This window comes from Neopsephotus bourkii, unplaced genomic scaffold (assembly GCF_033783945.1).
Source record: "Neopsephotus bourkii isolate Nb327-2 ecotype Australia unplaced genomic scaffold, CSIRO-AGI_Nbou_v1 NB_1768, whole genome shotgun sequence".
NCBI lineage: Eukaryota > Metazoa > Chordata > Aves > Psittaciformes > Psittacidae > Neopsephotus > Neopsephotus bourkii.
Genome location: NW_026902242.1, coordinates 1567149 through 1587356, shown reverse-complemented (window position 1 = coordinate 1587356; position 20208 = coordinate 1567149). Strand labels below are relative to the sequence as shown.

At 44.3% G+C, this 20208-nt stretch overlaps 1 protein-coding gene across 1 annotated transcript in view; it reads left to right on the top strand.

The window, feature by feature from the left end:
- IQCA1 (IQ motif containing with AAA domain 1) overlaps positions 1–20208 on the top strand; it is a 95017-nt gene that overhangs the window by 23209 nt on the left and 51600 nt on the right. The window contains exon 6 of the mRNA XM_061379193.1: positions 2791–2978. Within this exon, the coding sequence (XP_061235177.1) occupies positions 2791–2978 (188 nt within the window). The remainder of the gene's footprint in view (positions 1–2790; positions 2979–20208) is intronic.

The following is a 20208-nucleotide window of genomic DNA, read 5'->3' as shown; positions in this document are numbered from 1 at the left end:
TCCTTTCATGCCTGCTCCATCATCTTATCTTGTTGGCTCCTCTCAAGCACCTTACCCTCCTCCCCAGTTTATCTGCCTGTCTAGGTCTGAGCCAGATCTGCTTTCCCAACTATGGAAGTAATCAAGGAACAGCACATTTCACATTAGCCATATGAATTCCTTCTCCTCCATGCAAATAAGCCCTCTTCCACGTACCTACATTTAGGAAAATATTAATAACATACAGATGAATAGGATTAGAAAAAGAAGATGGTCAAATGAGAGTATAATCTTACCAGTTTTCCCTGTTCCCATTCAGTACTTCCTTCAGTGAGTTGTCAAAGGTGGATAGCTGGACTCTTGTTGGTAGAAGTGGTTCCTGTTCCTTTTATTTTCTTGTAGGAAAGCAGCTTTTGGAAAATGAAATGACAAAAATATGAAGGGCAAATACAAGAGAGGTCTTTTCATAAGCTCTTCTACAAGGTTATATCTGTACTTCAGCCTTAGGGCTCTGAGCGCAGCTCAGTATACCAGGAGATAAATTAATAAGTGTGTGGCACTCAGACAGGTGCTATACAACTATTTACGCAGGGCTTGGCTGGATTTTGCCAACCAGAGCATGTTCTCTAGCCTTGTGGCTATCGGCATCCAAGCCAGCTGGTTTAGAACTACCTGTGTCCACACCAGCTTCATGACTCAAGTGCAGATATAAGGCAGTATACAGAGACATGGAAGAGTTGCGCTGGCTCATGCCTTCAGTAGTAGCACTGCTACCCATACCTCTAGGCAGTCGTACTGATGGGAACTTATCTAAGAAGCAGTTCCCTTGAGCATTGCTGTAGTGAAACAAATGGTTGAGTAGGAAACTGCCTAGAGGGAAGGGGATCTTGTTTCTAGATCTCAATCTGGGAAGCAGGCCTCGTGGGTGCTCCTCTGGTTTCCAAATGAGCCCTGAGAGAGCATCATCACATCTGGCTATTCTGAGGTTCATTTGATATTAGTGAGGGAAATGATGCTGAAAAACAAAAGAAAGCATAAAAACAAATGCTGGTGAAGGTGAAGATTGGAAACACTTTCATGGAAACTGAGAATTGACCGAAGGTGATATCTCAGGTGAAAGGCAACATTTTGGGTTATAGGGTGCTGAGGCGCTGGCACAGGGTGCCCAGAGAAGCTGTGGCTGCCCCATCCCTGGCAGTGTTCAAGGCCAGGTTGGACACAGGGGCTTGGAGCAACCTGCTCTAGTGGAAGATGTCCCTGCCCGTGGCAGGATGGGCTTTAAGGTCCCTATGATTCTACGATGTATTCAGGAAAAGAGCACATGCAGCTGCCTTTTGGAAGTGTGCTGCTCCTCTTTTTACCTCTTGAATCTCCTCCTGGTGGCCCTGACGAGTCACACATTACAAATGCAGGGAAAGCAGTAAATTGCCTCCCTGCACGGGGCCTCTGCGCTTACTTTGGACAGTGCGCAGCCCCACTGTATGCTTTCCGAAACCAAACTTGCTTGGCACTTGTTAGTGATTTTTGGAACCTGGTTGAAGCACAGAAAAAGATATCAAATATAAGCTGGCCCAGCCTTTGATGGAAGTTTTTTCGTCTTTGCAGGAGACCTCTGGAATTAAGGCTTGGAACAAACTAGAAAATACATCACCAGAGCAAGAAGAATGCATTCCTAAGTTAGGCTGAGATGTGCTGATTGGGGACCAGTTCTGTGCATTCCAAAGGTTTCCCCCTTTGGCCAGAGCAGAACTGTACAGAGGTTTTATGCAAAGCAACATTCTGAGGCTTTTGTTCACATATGCTGCCACCTATATGTCAGTCACCAGCTTTGAAGAGTAAACCACACCGTAGTACAAAACCAGGTTATCATCTGTTCCAGTCTTAATCTGACATATGCTATCAGACTATGATTAGTACTTCCTAACTATGTGGAAAAAACTTCCTTCTGGAATTGCAAATAAAACCCCAAAGCTAATTTACAAGTTAATTTTTAAAAGAGATTATTCTCTATACTGCCAAGGTAGAAACAGCTAATAAAACACTGGGAGCATCTCAGCTTTATCAACCACTGCAATCTAAAAATGCAAGGTTTCAGACCACCCACACAGGTGGGATTTTCCATGCTTCTGTATTTGCATACCAGCAAGACTTTCATTTTCCTCTCTCAACCTACACATGTAAAAGCAATCACAGAGCAGAAGTCAGTGTAAGACTTGAAGCTGGCTTAGGAGCCCTTCTTGCCAAGGTTATCAAATCATGGGAAACTTGGGGAGCTCTGATTTTTATTACACTGTTTGGGGGGGTTGTTTATTCTTTCTGGTGGTTGTTGTTCCTCAAGGGAAGTTGATTTCCTACAGGAACAGGACCAGCTGCAACAAAATACCAGGAAACCAGTGACCAAGTAGTACATATAAAAATCGAAGTGGACAAATTAAACACAATGCTGGCTAATTAAAACGTACCAATGGGAAGTCCAAACATTTGGAAATTCAATTAAAAAACCTCTGGCACCCTTCTGACATGGATAAAGTTGGCATTTGCAGAACAGCAGCTTTCTCACCTGTCTCATTGAGATCCTAGGATCCCACGCTGGAAGGGTTGGCTTTGTACATTGCAGTGTTGTTAATTAATGCTGAAATACTAACAATAGACCATTGTGTGCATCCTGGCAAGTTTTATGAGTACAAGGATTTTTTCCTGGCTTACTGCAAAGAAATTAAGGCTTAAGCTTAGATTTGCTGTCAGCCTGGCTTTCCAGTACATACTAAGTTCTTTTAATTAATCTGTTCTATTTTCTCCTCTTGTTTTCAGAGCCTACCTCCTCAGTTAAAGTCAAAAAGTATTCTGCAGATGGATGCTGGGCAAGTAAGCACCCTACAAGGTGAGATCCAGGAGAGAGATGATGAGTTATCCACAAAAAACAAGCTGAGAAAATCAGAGGGGCTCAGCATCAAGGAAACTCTCCAGGATCAGATTGGCCAGTGTTTCATTGAGTGCCGGTGAGCAGAGATAGACACTTGCCCCTTCCTAAGCCCATTTGCCCCAAAGAGCCTGATTTTGTAGTTCTTACAAATTGCAAAAACCATGTTAAGGTGGTGATCCCAGTCCCAGCTGAAGAGGTAGTACTGTGCCTGCTGCAGAGCCAAGTTCCTGAGCAGTAGGATTCCTAACTGGGGAAACCAAAGCAGTGATACACTCCTAGCACAGTCCAGCAGGGACCAGAGTTGCATCTTGAAAGTCTGACTGCAGAATCAGGTCCACAGACATTAAAGTGCTTGGAATTATAAGAAACATACATAAAGTTGAGAAACGCTCTATCTGAACACATAAGGTTTAAGAGAGAGAGAGCACAGTCTTCCGTGAGATAGAAGTATAATTATTTGCCATAGCAAATCACATCAGATCACTGGTTCTGCAATCCAGGTGCCTGCTGCTGGTATTATCCAGCAAGCCAATATGAATCTGAAGTACTTTTGTACTTGAGGCCTGACCTTCAAGACACTCCTCCAAATGTAACTTTACTTAAGTAGTGCTGCTGATCTCAGTGAAACTTCACGTCTCAGTAGAGTTAAGCACATACACATTTCAAACCGAGTGCTGACACCTATAGTTCTCTCAGGAAGTTTACTTTACCCAAAGAAGTTTTAAGACTAGCAATTTTAATATGGCAGTACTTGCACTGAAGTATACAGAACCTTGTATTAACAGGCTGGTTTTGTGGTATAAGTAATTTTTTTTCCAGGATTTACCCCATCAAGAGGGTTGGTATCTGAAAGTAAATTGGGAAAGTTCAAGGATTTAGCAGCAACATTTCAGCTGCTCTGCATAAAACTGCTCTGCAAAAACAATTCCAGTGTTTCTGTGTCTTTAGCTGCTTGGTGATGTTACAGACCTTGGTTTTGTCTCGTGGACTAGTGTCGAGTCCATTCATCATTCAGTATACTGGACCTGCCTTCAGCATGCAGTTTCCAGTTGGAAATACAAGCGTGTTCTGATGAGATCCTGCTCTATTTATCACTGGCCTGCTTTAATCAGGTTTTAGTGGCTATATGACAATATAGTGTTTGCTAAGAAAAAAAGCAATCACCATAACTGTCACAGATCTGCCAGTATATTTCTATAAAAGCTGTTTCTCTTCTGTCTTGTACTTTTGCCTCTTTTAACACTCAAAACTCCAGCATGTTTTTTCCCAGTCTAGCTCTCTTTTAGCAAGAACTGTGATTTTACAAATCTCAGTTATCACAAAGCACTTCCCCAGTCCCTAAATCAACCCTGTTCCTAGGGCTGGGTCTGCACGGTTCTCGAGCTGCCATTTCCTGCCGCTCCCCACAACTCCCAGCATATTCTGAGGAATAGAGATCTTATTTCCTTGGCTAAATATTACTCATCTAATAGCAGTTCTCTAACACAGGTCAATTGTGTCCAATTAACTGGACTCTAGAGCTTGAGGAGAGCTAACTGAAATACTCTGTGAACCCATAACTGTTTCTACAGGAGATTAGCAGAGAACAGTCAGTGTCCCAGAGAATAAGGCTGAGCCATAAACCTCTTTAAAGACAGTTATGAGACATTATTGAAAGTAAAATCTGTTCCATGGAGACATGTAACAGCAGAGCCATCTAAGAGTCTAACCAATCTAGAGGGTCATTTGGAGGAAGCTGAAGCCATCGTTCAAATCACGGGAGGTGGAGAGGGATGGCTGAATGAGCAGTTCATCAAAACCCTTGCTACCTAATGTATAAACCACCTTGGTCTCATGTACCTACAGAAGACTCTGAAGATGTCAGGTGGAGTGTAAATGCTGACCTTTCTTATTCAGGAGCCCTTATAAGTGAGATGGCACCTCGTTGCTACATTTATATCCCACATGAGCCCAGGAGTCCAACTTTATGTGACACTTCAGAGCTATATGCAGACATAGTCAGTATCCCAGCATATAAATACGCTGTTAAACAAGTTATAAGGAGTTCTTTAGCTAACCTTTAAGTTGTCTGCTCTGGTCTTGTCAGGTTCAGCAGTCTTGAATCTCATCTAGACCTGAAAATTAACAAAGATTAAAGTTTGAATATAAGCACTACATTAGCTGACCTTGGATAGCTTTACAGATACGCTTTTCCCAAGCAAGTGATTGTATTAAGTGGGACTAAAATATACACACAGAGTTAATCAAGGACACCACTGCTTACAGACAAGCCTTTATGCAGACATGTTTTGCTGCTGCATATGAGATTGCCAATGCCATCCAGAGGGACCTTGACATGCTTGTGAGGTGGGCTGATGCCAACCTTCTGAAGTTTAACCATGCCAAGTTCAAGGTCCTACACCTGGGTCGGAGCAATCCCAGACACAGCTGCAGGCTGGGCAGAGAAGAGATTCAGAGCAGCCCTGAGGAGAAGGACTTGGGGGTGCTGGTCGATGAGAAAATGAACATGAGCCGGCTTCAGTGTGCACTTGCAGCCCAGAAAGCCAACCGTATCCTGGGCTGCATCAAAAGGAGCGTGACCAGCAGGTCGAAGGAGGTGATCCTGCCCCTTTATTCTGCTCTCAGGAGACCTCACCTGGAGCATTGTGTGCAGTTCTGGTGTCCTCAACATAAAAAGGACATGGAACTGTTGGAACAAGTCCAGAGGAGGCCACGAGGATGATCAGGGGACTGGAGCACCTCCCGTATGAAGACAGGCTGAGAAAGTTGGGGCTGTTCAGCCTGGAGAAGAGAAGGCTGCGTGGAGACCTCATAGCAGCCTTCCAGTATCTGAAGGGGGCCTATAGGGATGCTGGGGATGCACTCTTCATTAGGGACTGTAGTGACAGGACAAGGGGTAATGGGTTAAAACTTAAACAGGGGAAGTTTAGATTGGATATAAGGAAGAAATTCTTTCCTGTTAGGGTGGTGAGGCACTGGAATGGGTTGCCCAAGGAGGTTGTGAATGCTCCATCCCTGGCAGTGTTCAAGGCCAGGTTGGATGAGGCCTTGGGTGATATGGTTTAGAGTGAGGTGTCCTTGCCCATGGCAGGGGGTTGGAACTTGATGATCTTAAGGTCCTTTCCGACCCTAACTATTCTGTGATTCAATGATTCTATGACAAGGCTGCAGGGGAGCTGTTTTCTGAGTCTAACAACCACAGACAGAGCTGCTTCTCCACCCAGCCATCTGAAACAATCTATATTAAAAGTTAACCAGAAAGCAGTTTTAAGCTGAATCAGTCCATTTTGATAGAAAATGGTTAGAGAGATGCTGCAGGCACAGTTATGTGGCATGCCCAAGTGCAGCGACATCTCTGATAGCACAGAGGCAGTAACAGACTCGTTGCTGTGAGAGCAGTGTTTGATCACACTCCCTGTTTCTCTCTCCTTTTAAACTAACTGTCCATCATGATCTCTCAAAATCAGCAAGCCAAAGCCAGACAGATCTCATCGATAAAAGCCATTGTGATGATTTAGCAGTGTGGTAGATAAAACCTTGCGCCCAGTGAAGCCAGTGGGAGAGCTGCCATCAGCTTCAGCAAAGGCTGGACATCACCCAATAGCTTAGTTCAATGCAGTGAGTTACAGGGCTGAGAGGAATCAGAGCTCCCTGCCATCACACTCTTCACAGTATACTTCTGTTTAAGTGACCAGAATAGTTTACCCCACAGACACATCCACTTGCATCCAAAATAGGTTAAAAAGAATTATTAAACCCAGCAAATTTCTCCCCATGGGAGCATGTTTGTCAGGCAGAGCCAAGCGTTCTGTGTGGTGCCTGCCAGAGACACTGCAGAACTATCAGGAGTTGTATCCTGCTCCTTCCTGCTGAAGAGCGGGCCAGAGCTGCAGATTTACATTATTACCTGCCAGGATGTATTCTGGCTCTGCACTAAGCCATGCTGCCAGATCAACAGCTAAATGTAGCTTATAAATTATTCTTGTAACTAGGCCTTTTGACAGAGTCTCCCATTTTCCATCCTCTATTAAATAAACAAGACAGTTCAGGGGGAACAAAGATTCTTTTGAACAAATTTTGCTGTATGTACTAAAAAAATAAACCCAAACTTCCATATTTTATCCTCCAACTGGAAAGGGATGTCCTAGGAAATGCAATTAGCAAGTATTGTCTTTCAGCACAGCTGCTCTTAGATTACAAAAGCAATGAGCACATATTAAACTTCTCCACTTGTAAGAACTGCTGTGAAGATTTACCGCCTTCTTTGCACAAGGGAACAGGCATGTCTTCAGTCATTTCAAGAGCCAAACAGCTTCTTATGAGGATAGGTTCTAAAGGAGCAAAATAAAGCAAACCCCAAAGGAATAGATAAATGAAAGTGTTCCAGTTGCTTATAGCAATCCTACTACAGAGAAAACAAACAATTTTGGATAGAACACAGCATTTTGCAGCCTTCCCATGCATCATTCAGTTTATCTGTGTTGACTGCTGTGGAGCTCTTATTTGCCTTGCAAATTATTCATATAAAGCTTTCTAGACTCCTCCTTGACCTTGTCCCTTTGCACCATATGAATACTAGAGTACAAGTGTTCCAGAATTAACAGTTGCCGTGATTATATACATCTCAGCCTGGATTTTAATCACTTGACTCCCACAGATTCTGTCCATTAAGAACAGAGTTTCATATTAAGATACAGCAGTTGCATAGCTGGGGTTTTAGTTTCAATTTCCTGTGCCATTGCAAACCAAACCCATTTTTCTCTAGTTTCCCATTTCAAGTTTTGCACTGCATGCACTAAATCCATCATCGTAATCTTCACCACTCTTTACCCACCAACAGTTCCCAAATCATACATCTTCCTCAGAGTCATCCCTAAATTAAATCTTAAAAGGGGTGAAGAGAAAAGGGGAGAAGGATATCCCCTTATTATACAGAGAGATATAGTAGCATCTTTGTCTAAGAAAAGTCTTCTCTGACAGAAATCAATACAAAGGATAAGAAATCAAGATGAGGTTTTTATTACCAGAGATAGCCTCAAGAATCACAGGGGAGAGCCTAATACACAGGCTTTGCTCTAATGTGTCTTATGCCCTCTAGCTGTAACAAATTACGCTGTGGATTTCTTGGAGGATTTATATGCCAATGCTCAGTGCTCTGGGGAGCATTTCATCAGTGGCATTGCTGACCTAATAACAGGGGATCTAAGTAATAGCGACTTTTATGTACGTTATGTGTTATTCCCACAGATTTGGGGATTGGTTTTCTGGAGGAAGGAGGGGGCGAGGGGTAAATGTGCTTTCATAATAGGTTTACACTTTACTGATTAGCTTTGAATGATCTTCTCGCTCTGCCTGCTGACTTGAGTACTGTCAGGAAAAGAATTGGCCCAGCTTCATGGTGAGTGAATGAGGCTCCTTCTGAATCAGGGGGTTCCTGCGCTTTATTTATTCATTTGGAACATTCCTGACAGCCAGCCCAGGCTTTGATGCGGAGGAAGGGGGAAAGAAATAGGAAGTGATCGTGTTATATTTCCCTTTTTCACAAGGCTGTTTTGTTGAGCTGAGTTTACTGCCAATATGCCTGTCCATGGGAGTCCCTAGGTAGCAGGGGGTGGGGAAGGGGGAGGAAGATGAATGGGGAGAGAGGTTTTGCACTGAAACTCCCCAGAATAGGGCAAGTATTCATTTGTGTCAGGTACTGCCTGTATCACATTTCACACTCTGTACACACTGCTCTTGGTGAAGTTAATGTTAACGTGCATGAGAAGGTGCCAGGCAATCCATCAGCAGCTGAAGCCTTGCCAACAGGACAGAGACAGATGAATCTCAGCAGTGCCAAGCAGTGCCAAGCCCTCCCCACACAGCTCTGGTTCCAAGGGAATTGACACTCTTAAGTCCATCTGGACCCGTGTTGTTTTTCAGTCCCATATGGCTCATCGTTCGTGCCCTCAGCCTGCCAGAAGTGCTTTCCAAGTAACACGGATTGCAGTCTCTATGCAGTATGGCAACGGATCACAAAAGAGCTGATAGGAAAATTGCTTAATAACCAGGTTTAGTGCAATAAAGCACTGTAGCAGGTAGGTCTCTTAAAGAGCAAGCTCCAGTCTGGAAATCCTTGGAACACAACCAGATACATCACAGTCCCTTAATCACAGTTCTTTTCCTGTATGATGCCCTGTTACTCTGGAAGGTGCATTCCCTTCGTCTCTGCCACTCCAGCAAGGGCATTTCTTCTGTAGGAGCCTACCAAAAATACCTCTCTGATGTCTAGTACTTTATATTCAGAACAGACAGGAGTTACTGCCCACAGGAGCCATTTATAGATGGATGACGAACCACTCTCTTTCACCTAGACCATATTATCATTACTTGTTTTCCCTGTCATCATTAAAGGATTGACACACAAGCCACTTGTATGTGGTGTCCCACTTGAAACTGAAACTACTTGCCAGAAGCAGCTGTGAGCTCAACATAAAGATCAGGATATTCTGCAAATGGGGAGAAGTGGTTGTCTGAAATGTCATCTGATGAGCATGAGCAGAACTAAAGTAGAAAGAGGTCCGTATCTGCCCCATGGTTTTCTCCTGTCCTTATCTGTCACTGGGTTGAATATGTCTCCTCCTGTCCTTTTCTACTCCGTGCACTGAAAGCCTACACAAACCAAGTTCTTTCTGAAACACAGCCAGTCTGGGTTGTGTCTCTGAGTCTTCTCGTTTTCCTTGGAAGTGAAGACAAGCCCTGTGGGACCCAAAGCTCTGAAAGGGATAGCACAGGCTTGGAGGTCTTCCTCTGCCTAAATACTTGGTCTTCCTGCAGAATTACAGGTACATCAATATGAGACAACGTCCATTTTCTCTTATCAGTCATTTCACTTCTGTTTTCTGACAGAGCCAACAACTTCAGATTCTGCAAAGGCAGCAGTCTCCATGTCCTAACAGTCAGTGCTGCTACAAAGTGCCCTCCGAATGCCAACAGGCCATTATGCAGAAACAGCTTACATTTAACATCAATCTCCCTGACCATGGCTAACGCCTGCTCCCAGATGTTGGACTGTGCCTCATGTAGACAGCCAAAGCTAGCTTCAAAATTCAGCAGAGCCATGGCAGCACATAGAAAAACCTGCCTAGGACCATCACCAGTGCTCTGGCAGCTCAGTCATGCTGAGCTCCTCGCTGCAAGCAGCCACGCTGCTGAGTTCAAGTACATCTGTGGGGACTAAAACCCTGGCTTTGGGCTCCCAGGTGAGACAACCTCCAGGACTGATTACTTAACATAATTAGGAGCTGTAAACATTAATGGGTAATGTTCAAGCCTTTCCTAGCACATTCTTAAAGCTTCCACTCAGCATTTCTCTATTGACTCATTTTGGCAGATGTCTAGGGCTGGAGCAAGCAACAGAATGGAATGTAAATGCATCACTGGGCTTACCGGAGGAGTACCAGAGCAAATACCCCATCAGGTTTCTTTAAACAGAGAGAAAATAAGTTATCATAAGCAGAAGGATAGTTTGTATATGGCAGGAGAGAAAGGAGCCCACAGTTCTTCAACCTATTTTCCCATTGTTTGGCATCATCTAGCTACAAACAAACAGCACTGCTTCAGTCCTTCTCCCTTGCCTATGGGAACACCACACTGTCCTCTTAAAAAGTGTGAAAGCCTCTAATTCCAAAGGAGGAACAACTTCCTATGTCCATCTGCAGCTAATCTACTTCATTGGGTGCCTAAGGATTTACAGGAGACATGGGACACCTCTGGAAGCTTCTGTGCAGTGGCAGAAGTTGCCTAACTCACTGCATGCTATAAATTTATGAGTGTGATGACATGAATGGAGGCAGGTTGATGGCTTTGGGGGGGGGGGGGGGGGAATCAGCCAGAAGCCCCTGGATTCATATATTCCCATACTTGGTGAAGCGCATATAAATCTCAGTGGCAGGTATCTGAAACAGTAAGACCGGTTGAACCCTGGTGTCATGCCTCCAGAGAGGCATTGATAACATCACAAGATCTGCTTCCTAAATCACCACAAACTCTGAAATGTGTTGGCTTTCCAGTTCTGTAAGGCTCCTTACATTTACACTTCGATTTGATTGCCACCTCTCTGCAGTGATTAAAACCACATGCAAAAGGACTGCTGCTGAGCCTTAACTTTATGCATTGAACGGTCAAAGTTTGAAATAATGAAGGAACAAAAAGAAGATTCTTAAAACATCACAGGTGAAAATCAACCTTCTCAGGGAGTTTTCAACATAAGAATTCATCCTCATCCTCATTTAATCACCAAGTGCACCGGTGCTGCATAAGCGCATCTTCGTCAGCTTTCCAAACTCTACTATTCCCTTCCAGATTAACACGAAGATATCTCAAATCCTAAAGTCATTAGTGATCTTCCCTGGATGATCTCTCTTTTCCCTGATAGTCTGCTTCCTGACTTCATTGCTGAAAATAGGGTCAAGTCCTGATACTGTTTAAAGCAGCTAAGGCCTCATTCTAAGCAGATTCCGATCAGCTTCCAGGAGAATTCATAGAACAAGACACTTGTTTCTGAGGAATTTTATCAGTATCAGGGCTTTCTCAAGGGTGTCATAGGCAGAAACACATATTCTTGCTCCCCAGGCAGCTCAGTACCAGTGCAATATGGGGGTAAACTATTCCAGTGCCATGGCACTTTGGGCTTTGTGATTTCCTCAGCATCCTGAGGAATGCTCAGAACTTCAAGCATCTGCAAGCACATCTTAGTCTCTTCATCAGGCATGATTTGCATTGCACACTTCTTGCCATGCTTGCATATAAATTATGCATTAGCGACATTAAAAGCTCATTCAGATCTGAACAGTTGCACATTAGCAAAGCCATAACGACCATGGTTCTTCTTCAGACCAGTCTGCCCTCCTCCACTTCTCAACCTGCTTCCTTCTAAATCACTTTGCCCAGAAAGACTTAACCTTTTTCTCACCCCACTTCAGCCCCAGTTTCTGTCTCTGCAGTTTCCAGCCCTAAAGCCCTAAACACTCCAGTGGCTGTAGGCCAAAAGCAGGATTGTCCAGAGCCTACTTGCTCAGCCTGTGGAAGCAGGACTCTGACAGGGACAGCAAGGACATTGCTGTTCCAAGGGGCAAGAAGAAACTCCATGTTCTAAACCTTGGGAGCAAAAGGAGCTTAATTTAGACATTTTCATGTATTTAGCATAAGCAGAGTTGCGCCATCAACCTGTCTCCATCTTGGGAAAACCTGATTCATTTGAGCCGTTACTTTCAGACATGCATATTTTAAACCGTATACCAAACACCTAAGCTTTCAGTCCAAATAGTTAATAGCTTGACAGATCTGTGGCCAGCTGAGAACCAGAGCTTTGTAATGGATAGTGTCAGGCAGGGACACTGGGGAAGCGCTAAAACCAGAAGTGGAAAATGACTCCAGCTGTTTTGGTGCTGTCAGTTGCTGCCCAGTGCACTGCAGTGCACAGCTGCTCACAAGGAGAAGCACCCAGATGAGGTTACTCATCAGGGATTAGAATACAAGAGGGAGGAGAGCACTCATGTACTCAAGAGACAACCCCCAGGAATCTCCAGAACAGCCACCAATAGATGACAGGAAGCATGTCTTGCATGACCTTCCCCACTATGCCCAGTCATTGGGCTTTCCAAGTCCCTCTTTTGGTGCATATCTTTTCCAAGTATTTTATAGGGATCCATAGCCTCCCCATCACAGACCCAGTTCCAGCAGGTTAGGCAATGTGCTGTGGAGACAGCCATAGCTGGAGTTCTGCACATACAAACAGGACACCTCTTTATTCTACCTCTCTCACTCACCAGAGCACAGTGTGGGACATGGGAGTGAATGGATGCAGCACCTAAGGCCAAAGCACTAAGCCTCAGCACAGGCATTTAGGGTTACAACTGCTGCTCAGCAAGAAGAAATAAGAGGACCAAAACCTCAATCTTAGTACAAGGACAAGTTACTTTGTCCTATCCTGCTGGTCCTTCTATCCCTGTTCTTGCCCATCCCGAGCACTGTTCTGTAGGATGAATTCCTGGCTTCATTTGCTGCCTGCTTTGAGATTTGCAGCACTGCAGAAGCAACACTGAATGATACAAGCAGCTTAGGTTAGATTCCCTTTTCTGCCTTCTTCACGTGGCTGAAAATGACCCACAGATACCCACAGTCCCTTGGCCTTGAGCCTGAGCCTCCTGCTTAGCATTAAAGCTCCTAAAAATATTCACTCCTTTGTCTGTCTGGAAGTCTGGAATCAGCTAAAGTAAATAGCATTACTCTGAGTTGGTCCCATTTGCAAACAAGGAATAACAGCCTTGTAACTAATTAGTTCTTTCTCCTCAAGTACTTGTACCCATCTATAGTAATACTTGAGGATTAAGAGTCTGGAAATGCTAAGTGTTACCAGCATAATGCAACAACCCCCCCCACTGATACCCTCAAGGACACTTCCCAAACGTGATTTGTTTGTTGTCATAGATACTCACACAAACAGTTGCATTCCAGGACTCGCACTTGCCAGCAGCAATAAGCTCTACATATCCTAAACAGATTGGGCTGTTCCTGGCAAATGCTGCAGCACTGTGCCCTGTTCAATGGATGTGTTCAGTTCCAGTTCTCCCACACTGCACTTCTTTTATCCCTGTCTCAAGCAGAGTCCTACCACAGGCAGAAACAGACAAGTGGGGTTATTTAACACTGATAGCTAGGGCCTGATTTTCACCTCAGAGCTGGTTTATGTTCCAGTAATCCAGATAGATACCTACTGTGCTTGGCCAGAGGCACCCGCGCCACCTTCTGATCTGTTCTTGGTTTGATCAGCATACAGTCCTAATCGATAAGAAAGAAAGGGATGAATCCCAAGGCGAAGAGGAAGAGAACCAGCCCAGCCGGTCTTTTCACTCCACTGTGATAGGGAGAGGTGTATTCCCCAGCAAGTTAATACAGAGCAGGTAGAAGAACCAGTTTTCCCCAGTTCCCCATTTCCAACAAGCAAAATGAATGAAGATCTGCTGGAATACAGGAACAAGAAACAGGCAGAGAAAAAAGAACCAGGAGTCCCACTGGTGCCTGGGCAGAAAGGCACTGACAAGCCAGTGGCTGGCAGAGGAGAGGTGTTTGAGGGATATTCTGGGAAGAGAAAGACTAAGGAAAAGCTTAGAAGTAAGGAGAATAAAAATCAACAAGAGGAACAGAGCAGTGGCTCCCAAGCTACAGCCCTTGCTCCACAGAATGATCTCTTTGGAGAAGCAAGCAAAGGAGGTAAAAAAGACATTTTCAGCCTTGGCTCTGCAGAATGCAGAGAAGAAAGGGGCCATGGACTGACACAAGCAGAGCAAAGGGGTAGCAGAACAAGGCACGAGGAGCTGGAGAGGTAGAACTGGAAATGGAGGGATGAAAGAAGCATAGAACTGGGGGGAGGAAAAAATAGGGACAGTTAGAACCAAAAACTGATAGAAAACATGAAGTGTGTCCGCAGCAAAGAAGAAAGAGCAGCACCCAAATGTGTATGGCAGCAAGCAAGCTCAGGTGGGTGTCTGGAAAAAGACTGGTTTGTAAGGGAGTCATGTTTGAGTACAGAGAGGATGGAGGCATGCAAGTGGCTGGGAATGGCAGCCTGTTGTCCTTTCTCTGAAGAGAAAACGTAATTGTTTCTGAAATGCAGTTGTTCCACTATTTTCACTGGAAGTGGGGTTTTCAGAGTTTACATACTGGAGACCATAGCAGCAGAATGGCTGATGGAATATAAGGCTGACTCAGAGCATTGTGGCATCAGTATGCCAACATCTTTAACAAGCTGTTGACAAGTTACTTAAGCGCTGAATTCCAAGCGAATTCCACATGCAGAGGCCTGCATCATCTAGCACAGGAAATCCAGGCTTACACTGGAAATGGGGCTAACATCTAGCACACCTCTAAGAGCACTTCTCTTCAGTATCCTTTCTCCTTGCCCTTCATCACCTTTACCTTGGACGAAATAGCTCATCTCTTTTTGAGGCAACCATCAAATACACAATTACACTCAAATTCAGCTGCCACAACATACCACTAAGATTGAGAGCACAACTTTAGTGAAAGTAGGTTCTTGGGTGGTTAATAAAACATCCAGAGGCATTTAAATAGAATGAGCTTATGCCCTTCGGTTTGGGGCATCGTCAAGCGTGTCAAGGGCACATGAGGCAAAACTTTTGTTCTTCTTTGGGCTGATTATTTCCCTTCAGAGCACTATCACTTTGTGAGGTGAGCAGTGCGCTGCATGGGCTGGTAAGCATCTAGGCAAACTCTTCCCGGTACAAAGTTAGCTTTAAAGTTCATCTGACCAAATCCTATCTGTGGACTGAATCATGCCTTAGCGCTGACAAGGTTGGAAGGTAGCATTTCTGTGGGCAGAACAAGACCTTGCCTGAAACCTGAGGCGCATCCATGTATTCCAGAGCCAATGTGTTTCAGTTTTACTGAGGATTTCAGCACAGGGAAAGATCAGCCAGACTCCATCAGACAGGTTGGGTTTATTACCCAGGTCAGAGTCCAAGCCTTTGAAGTTGTGGTGCATTTCAGCCCTGTGCAGACACAATAGAAGCTGTATTTATACTGCATGACTCTACACACACCCAGCTATTAGCACCACAAACTAGCTGTGTTTTGTCTGCTCTGTCAGGCATCCTTAGGGCTTAAGCAAGAGCATTATTTTGAGTTACCATCCTAGGCTGAATAAGAGACATTTAACAGTGCCCATCAGGGTGGGGGGGGGTGGGGGGGGGGAGGGGGGTGTGTGTGATGGTTCTCCTTAGGCTCTACTTGTACAAAATAACTACATCAACACAGTACTGTTCAGTAAGAGCCCATACCAAATACAATACTGTTTGACTTGGGCAAAGAGTGTAGAACCATGAAAGAGCTGGTTCAGGATTTTTACTGAGGTATTTATCTAATCCAAGAAACTGCATTACCCTCAACTAAAACCTGTTCAGATACTCCCCTCCCTCTTCATAGAGCATCTCACTGACTCAGTAATCCTTTGGTGGTTGGACAGGAAGTTTATTCCTGTTTTGTGCTCCCCATCGCACAGGGAGACTGGCTATTTCCCACAGATTTTTCTGGAAAGTGTTCTAACCCAGCAACCACTTTTGAAGATACTGGTTTAAAGCATGGCTGTAAGTTAAAGGCCACAGCCTGTGTAGCTGCAGGAGTCCTCACCATATTCCAAGTCAAAATACGATTGCTCCAAGGGAGCAAATTCCATAGCCGGAGCTCTGCCATCTTTTATATTGCATACATGTGCTTCCCATCATGGGTTCAGCTCTTAGCTGCTACAGAGGGGGTAATGCTATGCCCAAAATATCATTTCACCTTGATCCTCTTCTGGGAAATCATGTATAATGATGGGTTTATTCTTCATGTATTGCAAGGTTTGCAGTTGCAGGACGCCTGGGAACCAGTGGGAGTGAAGGTGGGAGCAGCTGATTGTAGCCTCTCCCACGTATGTGCCTGTATTTCATTCCTGTCAAAACCTAATCTTTACATTCTTTGCCTGAGGGAGCTCTGCTATCCTATAAGAAAGCCTTTCCAGACAACTGATCCTCTATACAGGCCTGTGAAACAATGCATTTACATCTCCAGTACTGCAAAACCACATACAAAAGTAGAGTAAGATGTAGTAAGTGAGTAAACCTGCCCTTCAAATTGGACTTCCCACACCACCTTACCTCTTACACCACTTTGGTAGAAGCAAGTTACTGACATTCAGGCACTGTGTTTCTACCACAGGTATGGGCTGCAAGTCCAGCTCCAAATTCCCAAAGGACATCCCTGTGCCTGTAGGCCCTCTCTACCAAAGAGATGCTTAAAAAGCACACTACTAAACCATCATGTAAAAGAGCAGTAACAATAAAAAAAAAAGCTCCATTTTATGCTTATAACTGATGAAATTTGCGTGCATCCCACTGTGTAGGATGTGCAGAAGAATTTGGTCACTAGAGCACGGCCAGAGCCCTACAAAAGGTATTCAGTTCTGTATGGGGCTCCAAGATTATCCGATTATCCCTGATTTTCCTATATTTTCCTCATGCTTTTTTAAATCACCAAAGCAGAGAATCTAAACTATTATTCTTGCTACTGAGCTGTTTGGTGGTTAGCACTGAACACGAGTCTCTAAACATGTGTAACGCTACATACAGATTCTCTACAGTATTCTCCCATATCGATCCCATTTTTCCCTGGTTTTACACCATGTACACCTGACTGTGATTTATGCAGATAAGGCTGCACAAGCCGATTGGGATGGACATTGGACTGCTTTCATATGCATGCAGTTGCCACAGATTTATAATGGAATTGTTCATTTAAACACTTGTACAAACGACAGAGAACTGGTTCTCGTGGGGTCGACAAGAACATTAGAAGCAGCAAAGCATAGCAACATGTTTGGTTGCCTTTTTTAAGACCATCCTATGTGTCATTTTCAGCTTCTTATTCCCCACTGAATTTTTTCTTCTGCACAAGTGCTTTCCAGTCTTACCTCTGAGTAGTGCCATTAGCCCAGGACTACAGTATTGGTCTCAAATGAAGTAGCAAGCCACTCTCCCAAGCAGTAATGTGATGCCTGACAGAGGCTGATTACACATTGTCCTTTACAAATGCTTAAAGTCAAGTCATGGCCAGCAGCAGGTCAGAGGAACAGTGAACCATGAGTGGGACAGCCATGATATAGTGGCTGGACAGGACAGTATGCACATACAGATCATTTTCATCCAGGGAGGCAAAAAACAAGGCAAGTTAGACTAATACCAGGCTGGAGTGTATTGCTGCATTGATACCATAGACCTAAGGCAGATTTAGCGCTCTAGCTGCTGAAATGTGTCTGGTGCCACCTTCAATATCACCTCAGATTTATCCATCTTTATCATGCTGTGAAATGGTGCAAATGGTTATAAACCAGATAAAAATCACATCATTTTACCACTCTTGCATTAGGTAGGCCAGGTTGTCTTAACCACTGACAGAAAAGGTTATGTACTACTCTTATGTGCTGTATTTATCCTAGTGTTTCAATAAGGGTAGATTCAAAGCATGAGGCTTCTCTGGTCATTTTTAGGCTCTTAAGTCCCCAGTTTGCCTAACAGACATAAAGGGTGCAAATGCTGCATAGCACATGCAGGGAGTTGGGCATGCCCCAAGTGCATCGAATTTATTATGCATGCACACAGCTATCCATCCAGCACATAAGCCATAGATTCAGGGAGAGCGCAGTCATTTCAGAGAGTGCTAATACCCTTGAAATACTTCAATTACCTTTCACAGTCAGGTGGTGGCAGAAGGAATACAACACCAGCACAACCATCACCATTGCAGAGCAAGGGGAAGGGGTCCTGAGAGAGCCGACATGGAGCTTAGGTGCAAGTGACACTTTTCCAGGTGCTCAGCCTGCCCAGGGCACCATTTCTCAATCCTTCCCAAAGCATTATCTTCAGGTTCAAATGATGGGTCAGGGCAAAACACTTTAAAGCAGCCATGCTCATTCTTACAGCCTTCTTTCCCATCCAGAGACACATTTTGTTCAGCTAACACCTTGACTTCTAAGAAGCAAAAGCAATTGCTCAAATTTCTCATAAACAACTCCCACAGGACAAAATGCTCTGTCTGTTGCATTCCAAACCCAAAGAAACTTGTAATGTTGGAGGGCAAGCTATTTCTTTTGGCTGGCCTTGCTATGAAAATCGCATGCTTTATTTTTCTCTTTACAGAATTCATCTTGTGTTAATAAAGTAATGTTGATTCTTTCTGGCTGACTCTGCAGGAAAGCTATTCGCACAAAGCTTCTAGTCTGAGCTGAAGTAATCTTGCTTAAAACTGGCCATAATTGTTTCAATCTCTTAAGTCTAATGCTAAGCACAGGAAGCACTGCCAATTCAAGTCAGGACTCGGTATTCTATGAAGGCAGGATAAGCTGACCAGAGGTAAGGAATTCAGTAAACACAAGGAGAATTTGACCTGGCCTTTCTTTGAGCCAGCTTCTGTATTTCTGACCTTACTCTAACAAGAAGGGAAAGATAGAAGAAAATCAAAACAAATGAGTGTTTAATGAGAGTTGTGTGCTCCAGAATACTCATTACTCCATCAGCCAAGTCCCCCAGTCCTGGTGCTGGGCCCTGAGGGGAGTTCTTCCTCTGCAGGGAGGATTGCTCAACCCACTGTCCTTCCAGCTGCATTGAATTCCTCAAAAGGCTGTAGACAGTCAACAGGAAGCTAACACTGGAAATAAGCCTGGAGACAGTCTGACAATGAAAGAGGGGGAGTAGCCTTTCACCTGTGAGACAGCCCTTTGAGGAGGATGGGCTGCTCCACAGCTCCAGTAAACATGGGATGATAAACCAGTCCAAAAGAGAAGGCAAGGCAGGAAAAGAAGCTTAGACCTAGGAAACAAAGCATGGGTACAGTGTCCAATGTCAGATCTTCTCTGTAGAGAAGCAAGCCAGCAGGATTTCTGGTTTTCTCAGGCCTGTTTCTGGTAAGCAGAGATTTTACTCCAGCACAAGTACATACAGAGAGTCTGATGAGTTCCTCAGTAACAAGGCCAACAGCTACTTGAGGCTGCTGTGTGACACCATGACATGCCCCGCTCTTAGTTCAGAAACTGTGCCCTCCAAGGGCAGGGATGAAACATCCAGGTGTCCTTGGATCTACTAGGAGATGCTTCCACTGTGGCTGCAGAGAGCCTCACACCAGCTTTACCAGCAGCTCTGCCCAAACCTGTTCTGCATGGCAGCAGTCAAGCCAAAAACCACCAAGTAACCTTATAGGAATCTGCTTTCCAGTCCCTTTAATCCTATTTTCATTTCCATACCATGATGGGTGAACTTAATGCTTGTCTTCTCTAGGTTTGTCTGAGCTTTCAGCACGGGTTGGATGGTACTAGCTCTTGCAAAGGAGTTCAGAAAGCAATTTCTCCCAGTGCTGAGTTAATTCAAATTTGAGCTCTGAGAAAGCATTTGGCAGTACTCTTTGAGGGTAGGGAGGGACATGTAAAATCAGAGCACCAGAACGTTGTGTGAGTGGTAGTATTGCCAAATGTTTGTGCTGAGTTTTCCCTTTTATTTTTAATTGAAGCCAATATAGGAACTATAAATCATTTGGTTTCTCCTTGACATTATTCGTGCCCATATTGCCTCTTGTTGTCATTCAGCAGTTTAGCAGTGATTTGCAGTGCTGCCTTCCCACATCTCCCATTCTTTTCAAGAAGAAAAATCTATTGCTGTTTTAAACCAGGAATAATTTGTCAGAGTTTCAAAGGTAACAATAGATCAAAAAATTCTTTG